This window comes from Cebus imitator, unplaced genomic scaffold (assembly GCF_001604975.1).
Source record: "Cebus imitator isolate Cc_AM_T3 unplaced genomic scaffold, Cebus_imitator-1.0 Scaffold313, whole genome shotgun sequence".
NCBI lineage: Eukaryota > Metazoa > Chordata > Mammalia > Primates > Cebidae > Cebus > Cebus imitator.
Window position 1 is genome coordinate 1,824,975 of NW_016107628.1, and position 11,322 is coordinate 1,836,296.

The following is an 11,322-nucleotide window of genomic DNA, read 5'->3' on the forward strand; positions in this document are numbered from 1 at the left end:
ACTGCATATCCAGCAGAATTCATGGAAGTTTCTGTTTCAACACATTATCCCACGTAGTGTATATCACTCCTTATATTCATTGCCAATTTAATTAGGCAAAAAATACATATATGCATATATTTGAAAATTACCAGAGTACAATAAACTGACATATATGTAATGGCCAATTGTAGCTTGTCATTGTTGTTAACTACTTTATTTATTTGTTGCCAATTTTTTTCTGCTGAGCTCTTTATGAATTTCAATTCATTCAAAAAAACCACATATTTCATTCTAATTATTAAATTATAATTAAATAATTAAAATTTAATAAATAAAATTAAAATTTTATAAAATTTTAAATAAATAAAATAAAAATAAACAAAATTAAAATTTATGTGACATAATTTACTAAAATATTGAACTTTTAAAATAAATCTCAAATGGTTGAAATTACATAATTTCCTATACATGCTTTTATAAACAACTTGAAGGCTATCATCTGATTTTGTAATCTATAATAATAACAGAATTAAATGTAATCATGTGTTTTCAAATAAATTTGTTACTATGTAAAAAAAACTACAATTTCTTTATAGAGTCTCATAAAACAAATCCAATACTTAAAATTGCACAAATCTTTAAATTCCAGATCTAAAAATGGGCTTAACTGTAGGGTCCAAAAACCATATTCAAACCAATACTCTTTGTTCACCTTTGTAAATGAGTTCTTTCCATTATGATACAGGCAGAAATCCACTAGGGTTTTGGGGATAGATTTTGCTCTTGCCTCCCAAACATACAACATTCTCCCTTGAATGTGGAAGTGATGCCTGAAACTTAGAGTTTTACTTTGTAACCATAAGGAAAAGTCCAGGAGAATAGTATTTTAAATCAGGAATTAAATAAGCTAAGATCATGCCTAACTGATGTACGTGTAAAATATAGTTTAATGACAAAATTGCTAAACATTGTATGTTGAAAAACAATGTTAGCATGCAGTTGAAATTGTCAATGTAAAGCATAATTTAGGAAAAATAGATTTCTAGCTATCTATTCTCATATGAAATAATACTCAAAGGACAAAAAAATGTCATTTATTTTCCTAAAAAGTTCATTTGAGTTACTAATAGTTATTTTTCTTGAAATTTTATTTATTTTTAATTTTTTTAAAATTTATTTATTTAACTTTAGGTGCATACTATATCTGGCATTTCTCCCCATGTTATCCCAGGAAACTAGAGCTTTTTGAAAAAGAGCTTACTCCATATCATGGGCAGGATAAATTTAAGAAGAGAATGTACCGTCTTCAGGGCTCAAAGCATGGCTACATTCAAAAAATTCTGGAACAAAATATAAAATAATAAATGACAATAGAAACATAGATGTTTCAATTAAAAATAAACTTATAAAATTGATATGCCCATAAAAAATGAAGGAATTCTTTTTAAATGTTTTTTCTTCAAATAATTAATACATATAATTTGAATTGATTAAAAAAACTCTTATAAGTTATGTGAACCTTAAAAATATTATCAAATATCTATTCAATCACATTTATACTCAGGAATACATAACTTACTAAATAAATGTCATTACTTCTAGGCTTTAAAGAATTGTAAAAACATTTTAAGGCTTTCAATATGCAATTGCATCTTTAATTACTATATCATTCCATAAAAGCTAGAATGAGATTGGCACTTGGGACAGACCCCTGAAAAAGTCTGTTCTATTAAGTAGCCATGTGCTTATATGAGATTAATATATTAGACAATGAAAAAGTAGATTATAACAAAACATGTAAAATCATTTTAATGTGTTTTACTCACAGACGTTAAAAGCCCTTTTAATCGATAAGAATAATCTATGGTATTCTCTTTATAACCTATAAGTTAAATTCATGTCAAGCTTCCTCTAGAGACACCTTTTAAACAATGTCAGCAATTACAATTAAAGAACTGTAAAGCCTACAAGAGCATCCACCTTTGCCTACTTTCAAAGGACCACGCCGCTGTTTTCCAGATTACTGAGCATCCCATATTTTATTCTTTTTTATCCAATGCTATTAAAATTCCAGAAAAAGTAAAATACTTCTTATTACCATTCTTCAGGTAGAAGAAAGTAGTTAATCATTTCTCCCTCATGGGGCAGAGAGTAGGTTTTCTTGAAACATTCTCTGTGACTAGGAGCACACAGCTAAAACAATAGTTTTAGCCCAGTAGCCACTCTTCTGTCAAAAAAAAAAGAAACATGGTTCAAATAACAGAGGCAAGGGAAGTAAAGAATAGCAGAGGCTATGACATTAAACTTCTAGAGTTGAACTCTAATTCTAATGCTTACTAGTTATGTGTCACTGGGCAGGATTCTTAACCTCTCTATACCACAGTATTCTCATTTACAAAATTGGTGTAATCATAGTTCTTAAATGAGTTTACATAGTATGTACAGTTCCTGACCCATAGTAAGTATTTAATAAATGTTATCTTTTATTATTAAGGTCATCTGTATAACGACTTAGTTTGCCTAGTTTTCTTTAATTAATTAATTAATTTAAGTTTAGGTGCATACTATATCTGGCATTTCTCCCCATGTTATCCCTCCCCACCTCCTGCTGTCTCTACCCTACACCCCCCCAACTGCCCCCTGTGTGTGATGCTTCTCTTCCTGAGGCCTAGTTTTCTTTTAGTCAACAAATAATGTTTTCTGAAGGTGTCTGTAACCACTGGTCTTTGATCTTCAACTCTTCTTATCCATATTACCTGTGGATTGCCAGACCCTTTTGATTAATTCATTGCATAGCTGTCTTCATTATGTTGATGGCCCCCTCCTCATCTCAAGTACAAAAATTTCACAGAAATTCACCCATTTACTTTTCCCTTTCCCATCCAAAACACACATGAAAAACACTAACAGGAGGAAAGCATAGGAAGAGTCATATTCCTGAACATAGTTGTGTGTGTGTTTGTTTGGTTTGAATAACAGATATTTTTGATTAAAAATGAACACATCCCGCACATTAGAACCTCAACTGTGAATTTTATGTAAGAAACGTCTTAACGGTGTTAAAAATCAGTAGAGAGAGAAAAGAAGGGCTGGAAAAGGAAACAGGGAACTTGGTTCCTAAAATGAAAGGTAAAATCTGTCAGATTCTGATTTCCGAAGACAGCACCTGCTCAGAGACAGCTCTGCAGAGCACAGGAAGGGAGCACACACCCTACTGACACCAGCGCCTGTAGGAAGGCCTTCTGCTTTTCATTCTTCTGGTCCTTACCTACATAAAAGGATATTCTTTGGGAGTTGAACAGAGCTGAAATTGGATCTTCATCTCATGATTTCCAGGTCGGGGATCCTAGGAAGCTATGTTCTTTCAGATGCAGTTATTTTTGATCAAGCTTCCTCTGAATTAATGAGGGACAATTAATTGCCCCCTTCCAGAACTTTGTTTTGAAATCTACTTGGGAGAGTAACATTTTGTGAAATACTAATTTGTCAGCATTTCTATATTCTATATTAGATATTGATTTTATTTAAAAGGGAATCAAATCGTATTAATCTTTTTATTCTCAAAATGTTAATGAATAAATGAAAGAAAGTGAAAACAATTTTGATGGGACTGGCACACAATGCTGTTAATTTGCTTTAGTCTTGGGAGACTTCCCTGCCTGTCATTCTCTGCCTAGAAATGTCTCTGACCTCTGTGCATAAAGAAGGTAAAACAAGAGAAAACCAACACTATTAGATAAAATATTGGCCCCAAATTTCAATAGGAACTAGTAGATGGAACATGTGGAGGACCAACTGTTTTTTCTAAGGTGGGGGAAAGGACTGGAAACAAACAGGGTGTAAGTCTAGCTCCCTCCTTTCGTTATCTCCTTCCCTCTTCTGTATGAGCATCCTTCAGGTCTGGGTCACGGATTTTATTTAGCATTTTGATTCATTAAAAATTCAAGCTGGCGGGGCGCGGTGGCTCACGCCTGTAATCCCAGCACTTTGGGAGGCCGAGGCGGGTGGATCATGAAGTCAAGAGATCGAGACCATCCTGGTCAACATGGTGAAACCCCGTCTCTACTAAAAATACAAAACATTAGCTGGGCATGGTGGCATGTGCCTGTAACCCCAGCTACTGAGGAGGCTGAGGCAGGAGAATTGCCTGAACCCAGGAAGCGGAGGTTGCGGTGAGCCGAGATCGCGCCATTGCACTCCAGCCTGGGTAACAAGAGTGAAACTCTGTCTCAAAAAAATTAAAAAAAAAAAAATTCAAGCCAACAAAAAATACCAAAGAAAAAAGAAGTTTTTAAAAAGAATATTTATTCTGATGTCTACAGCTCTGTAAATTGGAGTTCCCTGGGACTAGGGTTTCCCTAATTACCAGCCTAAACTGCTTTACCCAATCAGAGCCATTATAGGGATAGTTGTTTTCCTACTTACATCTTGAGTCATCTGTGTAGAATTCCCAAGAGAGATTATTTTCTCATTCTAGTTATGCTTAGGAAAGGATATCCACATACACACATGCAGAGGGAAAAAGAGATAGAAGGAGATAAAGACAGAGAGAAGGAAAGAGAGAGAAGAATTCTACAGAAAGAATCAGAGCTATATATCACTGAATAAAGGAAATTCATCTTGAGGGACTCAGGGCAGAAACATGGCAGAAGAGCAAAGAAAGCTTATCTTAGTAGCTTTATATACCCCATATCAGGGTAGAAAAGATAGTCTTCATCTATGTTTATTTTAATTCCATAACCCAATGGCAGCAAGGTTGTTAACAGTTAATTAGAGGGAGAATAACACAACTGTGTAAAAATGGATGTCCAAATAGGCCTACAGATGTTGAAAATAGCTGTTGGGAAGGTTTTGAGTGAGGACGTCTTAGGAAAGAGTATTATAGGGCACGTTAATACAAAGTGTAAAGATTTCAGTTACTAAATGTCCTAGGAAATGGGTGGGATTCAAATAGGGTCAAAGCTCAAAGGATATCTTTAAAACCACAAATCAGCATTGTGATTGACTTCTGAAATATTTCAGAAATAAATTTTGCAGAAATCAGGTGAGATTTCCAGTTATATGTTGGGCATTTAATATCATTGACATTTGTGCTAGACTTATTATTACTCAGTTTTGCATGTAGATGGTGTTCAACAGGTAAAGTTGAATCTATTTCTTTTTGTTTTAAATCTTCCTCATTATTTCTTTGTCATAATTGCAACCCTTCAAAAGACTAGGGAATAGGTCTTGGTCTGCTCAGAAGCCACCTTCTTGAACTCATAGCCTGATTCAATTTGTAAACCCTATTCTGAGGGCCATAGTTTGATGTGGTGACTGCTTTTAGAGACATCAAGACTTATGGAAAAATCACGAGTATGTAAAAATTCAAGAACACTTAAAAAGAAAAATACTTCTATAGGAATATTTATATAACACACACACTCATCTCTATATGCACACACACACACACACACACACACACACACACAAACACACGCTTGTTAAAACTAGAAAAGAACATGTAGAAATTAAGAAAAATGGAGGCAGAAATTCAGAAATTAGAGAGGAAAGGAGAGGAAGGAGAGATTCCTTTTAGGAATGTTCAGAGACCAGAAAAACATATGTTACATGTTTGAAATAACAGTTTTGCTAAACTGGATAGATAATTTGCAAGTTTCCATAGCAACAGGAGACAAGGTCTCTCTATTTTCTGCAGAAAATAACAACAAATCAATTTTAGGATCATGTTAAAGGAAGATGATGCTCTCTTTTATGTGTAAAAAGAAATAGGAGTTTGATGGAATGTAGTCACATAATCAAGTAATAAATGCATGCATAGCTAATATAAATAGGAAGTTATTAATAAATTTCCATTTCCTAAGGCATATGGAAAGCAAGACGATCATTGCCAGACATTAAACGGGATTTATTATTTCCTGATTCAGTGATTAGGAAAAAGTTACCCTAGAGGATTTGAGATTGTTTCACTTACAAAGAAGGGCCAATTTGGATGAAGAAAATGATGAGAAAATGATACTTAAGTATAGATTTGAGAGGAGAGTCACAAGAGGAAACTAATGCTTCACAAAGCTGACTTTTAGAGAATGGAGGCTTGGGTAGCCAAAACTAAGACTGGATGCAGAAATTTCTGGAAACTCATTGCAATAGTGTACACACTATGACTGGGCATTCAATTAGGATAAAGAGAGTGGAGTAAAAGATACAAGAGATATAGTAAAAAATAAATAAATGAGACAGACCTTGATGATTAATTTGGTTTTAGAGTATAAGGAATAATATACATAACATGAGTACAGTTGCTATCCAGGTGGACAAAAACTTTAAAAGTCAGTGAGAGAATCTGGTTTAGTGCTGAGGGTAAGGGTGTTGTATTTGTTTGCGAGGGTTGCCATAAGAAGAACTACAGAGTGGGTGGTTTAAACAACAGAAATTTAATTTCTCACAATTCTGAAGACTAGAAGTCTGAGATTGAGTTTTCAGCAGGGTTGCTTTCTTTTGAATCCTTTCTTCTTGACTTTGAGTAGGTGGCTGTTTTCTCACTGAGACTTCATATGGTTCTCCCTCCAAAATTGTGTCTAAATTTCCTCTTATTATAAGGACACTAGTTCTATTGAATTAAGGACCATCCTAATTTCCTTATTTGAACTTTGTTACCTCTTTACTGTATGTCCAAGTACAGTCACATTCTGAGATACCGGGGGTTAGAAATTCAATCTATAAATTTTCAGGGGACACAATTTAACAGCAATAGGTAAGGATGTATGCTTGGGTCAAAGTGAGGTTTCTAAGTAAGAGTCCTGAAAAAAATGTGGAGCTTATGAGAGATATCAAAAACAAGAAATTCTGGAGTCATAATAATTATGGAGAATAGAAGGCCAATACAAGTTGATAAATAATCTTGAATAAATAAGACCTTGAAAGAATAGATTCTTCTGTATGAAAGGAAATATAGAGAAAAGATCAAATGATGACAAAATTTGGGTTTATCTTTATACTTGGGATAAAAAAAATTAATCAATGAGGAAAACCAGGATAGTTCGACATCGAATAGGGAAAAAAGGAGAGAGATCACGCATTGGACAATTGACCTTTGGAAGTTAGTGGTAATGAAGACAGAGGGAGGCCATTACAGTTCAGTCAGAAAGTTGCTGGTATACCTTAAAAGAGAGATATGGGAAGTTGAGGGTGGATAAATTATTCAAACAGATTCAAAGAAGAATGAATAGAATAAATACCTTTTATAAATTAGAGAAATAATGCAGTTGTTACAAAGGAGGGAAATAATCTGAATAGAAACAGCATTTTGTCCCAAGATAAGAAGAAATGTGCATGTTTAATTGCAGAAGAGATAGAGAGTAAAACAAATCATTCTGAAAGGAGAATAAATTAATAGGGCAATATCCTATAATGTGTGCAGTTTAAATTGTATTCTACAGGGCACTGCAGGTCTGCCCTTCCAACTACCCCATTCAGTTGTACCAGAGCAGTTGTATAACTATATTAAGCATTTGTTTATTAATATAGTTAGTTTTTATGAATTACTTCATTTGACCAAAGCCTTCTGGTACAAAATCCCTTCAAGATCTCCTGACCAAGAAGACGTAGAAGAGAAGGAAGTGAAGGAGATAGAATGGACCATCTTTTAAAAGAAGGTAAAATAACTTATGATTATTTCTATAGCTTTTCTTCTCCAAATATTCTCTGCATTATGATTAAGAATATACATATGAAGAGAGGGAGAGTTATCAGAGAAAGTAAGAGGGTTGAAAGAATTCACCAGTAATGGCTTTGTCTTTATTATAAAAAATATGCCATTCAAATCATATGCCAAGAATCCAATAAACTGGGAGCTTGAGAAAAAAAAATTTTGGAACAGTGTGGGAAGATAAGATTCAAATATGGGAAAGAATGTCGTCTTAATTATTTGTGATTCCTTGAATGCCTTGTCTAATTCTATGATTGCCTAAACACAATGGTTTTAAAATATGGTCCCCTGACCAGCAGGACCACCATTGCCTGAAAATTTGTTAGAAATGAACATTCTTGGGCCCTACCTCAGAACTATAGATTAGGAACAAACTCTCATTATGAGGACCAGCAATCTGAGTTTTAACAAGTCCTCCTGGTGATTTTGATGCATGTTAATATTTGAGAATCTCACATCCAAAATATTGACTGTGTTTTCTGATTTTTTTTTCCACACGACAACTTAAGTTGTAAGTAACTGTGGAATTTGGACCATATCCTTCTTCCTTGTCTCCCTTTATATCCCCATTACAGAACTCTATCCAGAGGCTGACTTCTTATAAGTGTATTTCTTTAACCAATAGTCGATGCCTCCTGGAAGCCTTGAGTATGCTGGAAACTGAAACTCTCACTTCCAGCTTGGAGATGGAGTGCCCCAATCGAACCATTGCTCAGGAGTTTATCTTCTCTGCTTTCCCTTATTCCTGGATTAAGTCTGTCGTGTGCTTTGTTCCACTGCTCTTCATCTATGCTTTCATTGTTGTTGGAAACCTGATCATCCTCACAGTGGTCCATCTGAATATTCAACTCCACACTCCTATGTATGTTTTTATCAGTGCTCTTTCTTTCCTGGAGATTTGGTATACCACAGCCACAATCCCAAAGATGCTCTCTAGCCTGCTTAGTGAGAGAAGGAGCATTTCCTTCAATGGTTGTCTCTTGCAGATGTATTTCTTCCATTCTACTGGCATCAGTGAGGTGTGTCTCTTGACAGCTATGGCCTTTGACCGCTACCTGGCTATCTGCAGCCCTCTTCATTATCCCACTATCATGACCCCCAAGCTATGTGCCCAACTGACTTTAAGTTGCTGTGTTTGTGGCTTTACCACACCCCTTCCTGAGATTGTCTGGATCTCTACACTGCCATTTTGTGGTTCGAATCGCCTTGAGCATATCTTCTGTGACTTCCTCCCAGTGCTGCGCCTGGCCTGCACAGACACACGAGCCATCGTCATGATTCAGGTAGTGGATGTCATCCATGCAGTGGAGATTATTACAGCTGTGATGCTCATCTTCATGTCCTACATTGGTATCGTGGCTGTAATTTTACGGATTCGTTCAGCTGGAGGCCGCCGCAAAGCATTTTCCACGTGTGTCTCTTACCTCATTGTCTTTTTGCTCTTCTTTGGCAGTGTGGCTCTCATGTACCTGAGCTTCTCTGCCACCTACTCCTTGTTCTGGGATACAGCCATTGCTCTGGCCTTTGCAGTTTTGTCTCCCTTCTTCAACCCCATTATCTATAGCCTGAGGAATAAAGAAATAAAAGACGCTCTAAAAAAGCACATAGGTCAAGCTAAGACATTTTTTTTTGGTAAGACCAGAGACGTCAAGTAATATATCTTAGCTGAGATTCTGTATAGTTGCTCATTCCTCTTCACCTTCAGCTATCAACCGTCTGTCTTTTTCTATCAGCCTTTTATTGAAACTGGTTTCCCAACGCTCACCAAAAAAAATTTTCGCTAATAGCTAAAGTCAATAGTTTCTCTTTAATCTTTATTCAACTAGACATATTTTTCAATCTGACTTTTTTAAACTTTCTGCCACTCAAGTTATTTAAAGTGAATTGATTTTGTTGAAATGTTCTGCATAAACATTCACTTTAATTTTAAAGCAATCAAAATATTTGTCTGTAAGACATGATAATTTTAAAAGTATCCTTTAAAAAGACTAGGTTTTATCCGTGGTGCCTCCAGCTTCTACAGTTGAAGAATGACTCAAATTTTTAAATTGATTATCCAAGTATTAATCAGTAAACAATTTAAGTTACTTATTAAATAATCAGTTTTTCATGATAAATAAAAAGCCCAGATGTTGCATTCACTGTGACCAAATGCATTGTACATATTAATAAACATAAAAATTATTTGTTGAATGAATAAACCAACATACCACCATGCTGCATTCTGATTTTCTAGACAATTGATCAATTGTATTAGGCAATGGCTCTTTCAAGTGCTCTCCTTTGGCTTTTAGGATTATGAACTCTTTTTTATCCTACCTCATCGATGCTTCTTTCTCTTGCTGAGTCTTCATATCATACATGCTTCATAAAAAGTGATTTTTTTCTCCAGGGCTCATGATTCAGTCAGAATAGGATAAAGCTTATTACTGAGCAAATGTTAATAAATTTTCACCCTTCTCTAGCCTGCCAAAACAAATCCTATAGCTGTCAGTGTGAATTCCCCCGCTTTGTGCCGCAGCTCTTTCATTACTTTTAACCCTAAATCTCATGACATTTTAAAATCAAACAGAAAGGCAAAAGTTAAGGAGAGATCATATAAAAAGGGTTAATGCTATCAAATAAAAGTCTGGGATACAGAAGAGAAGAATAATCCGAGAAAAGCTGTTGATCGTGGGTGCAGGGGTTTGGGTAAAAGAAAGGCTTCAGAGAATACTTCTTAGTTTAAGAACAGGAGGACGAGGGAAAAAGAAATGCAAGAAGTATCACTGAGTTTAAGCCGCATATTTTTAATGTTCTTCAAATGACATGAAAAATGTCATTATTTTTCTAATTGATTGACTAATTTATGCTATTGTAAGTGCAATATTGTTACAGAGCTCATACACATAAAGCTCCGTTATGTGAAAGGGTCACACCATTTTTTCTCTGTCCTCTCTACTTTTAAGTTTTGTAATAAATAATAGTTTCCTAAATATTATCAATATCCCTAAAAATTAATATAGCCAACACTACCTGTCTTACATCCATACTTTCTCAACTTCAAGCTTCTTTCTCCACTGCAAACTGAGCTATTCTTACAACTTAAATCTGATTGCTTTATTACCCTGCCTTAAATCCTTCTGTGGTTAAACATACCTTCATTTCAAATTATAAACATTAAAGTAATTTTACTAGCTCTGTGTGTGTGTGTGTTCATGCATGTAATAAAAAAAGAAACCCAAGCTGAGGGAAAAACAAGAGAAAATAAAATGGAAAAAAAAAAGTTCATTGTGTGTTGATGATGTTCCTTTTACCTTGTAAATTTGCTCTTAGTGAATACATAGGATTAAGGAAACACGTGCCTTCTGGCTTGCAGAGGACAGAAGCTGCTAACTTATTCCCTGATAACTTTGAATATATTTATTTTACCTAAAATTGCACTGCACTTATTAATCAAATTTTTACAGCTGATGTTCTCTGCAAAGTGGCACCTCCTGGCAGGAGGCCAACTAGCACAAACTAGAGCATTAAACCACCAAAGGTAAGAACCCTCATGGAGTCCATTTCACCCAGTTGTCACCTCTACCAGAGGTGCATCTCATGATGTGACCGGCTATGACAAATGCAGCAATTTATGTATTTGGAATATT

The 11,322-nt window shown here is 35.0% G+C and overlaps 1 protein-coding gene across 1 annotated transcript; it reads left to right on the plus strand.

The window, feature by feature from the left end:
- Positions 1-8,278: 8,278 nt before the first annotated feature.
- LOC108286126 (olfactory receptor 6K2) lies at positions 8,279-10,461 on the plus strand. Its single transcript, XM_017503748.1, has one exon. It carries the CDS (start codon positions 8,341-8,343, stop codon positions 9,343-9,345), a length of 1,005 nt encoding a protein of 334 aa, XP_017359237.1. The 5' UTR covers positions 8,279-8,340; the 3' UTR covers positions 9,346-10,461.
- Positions 10,462-11,322: the final 861 nt, after the last annotated feature.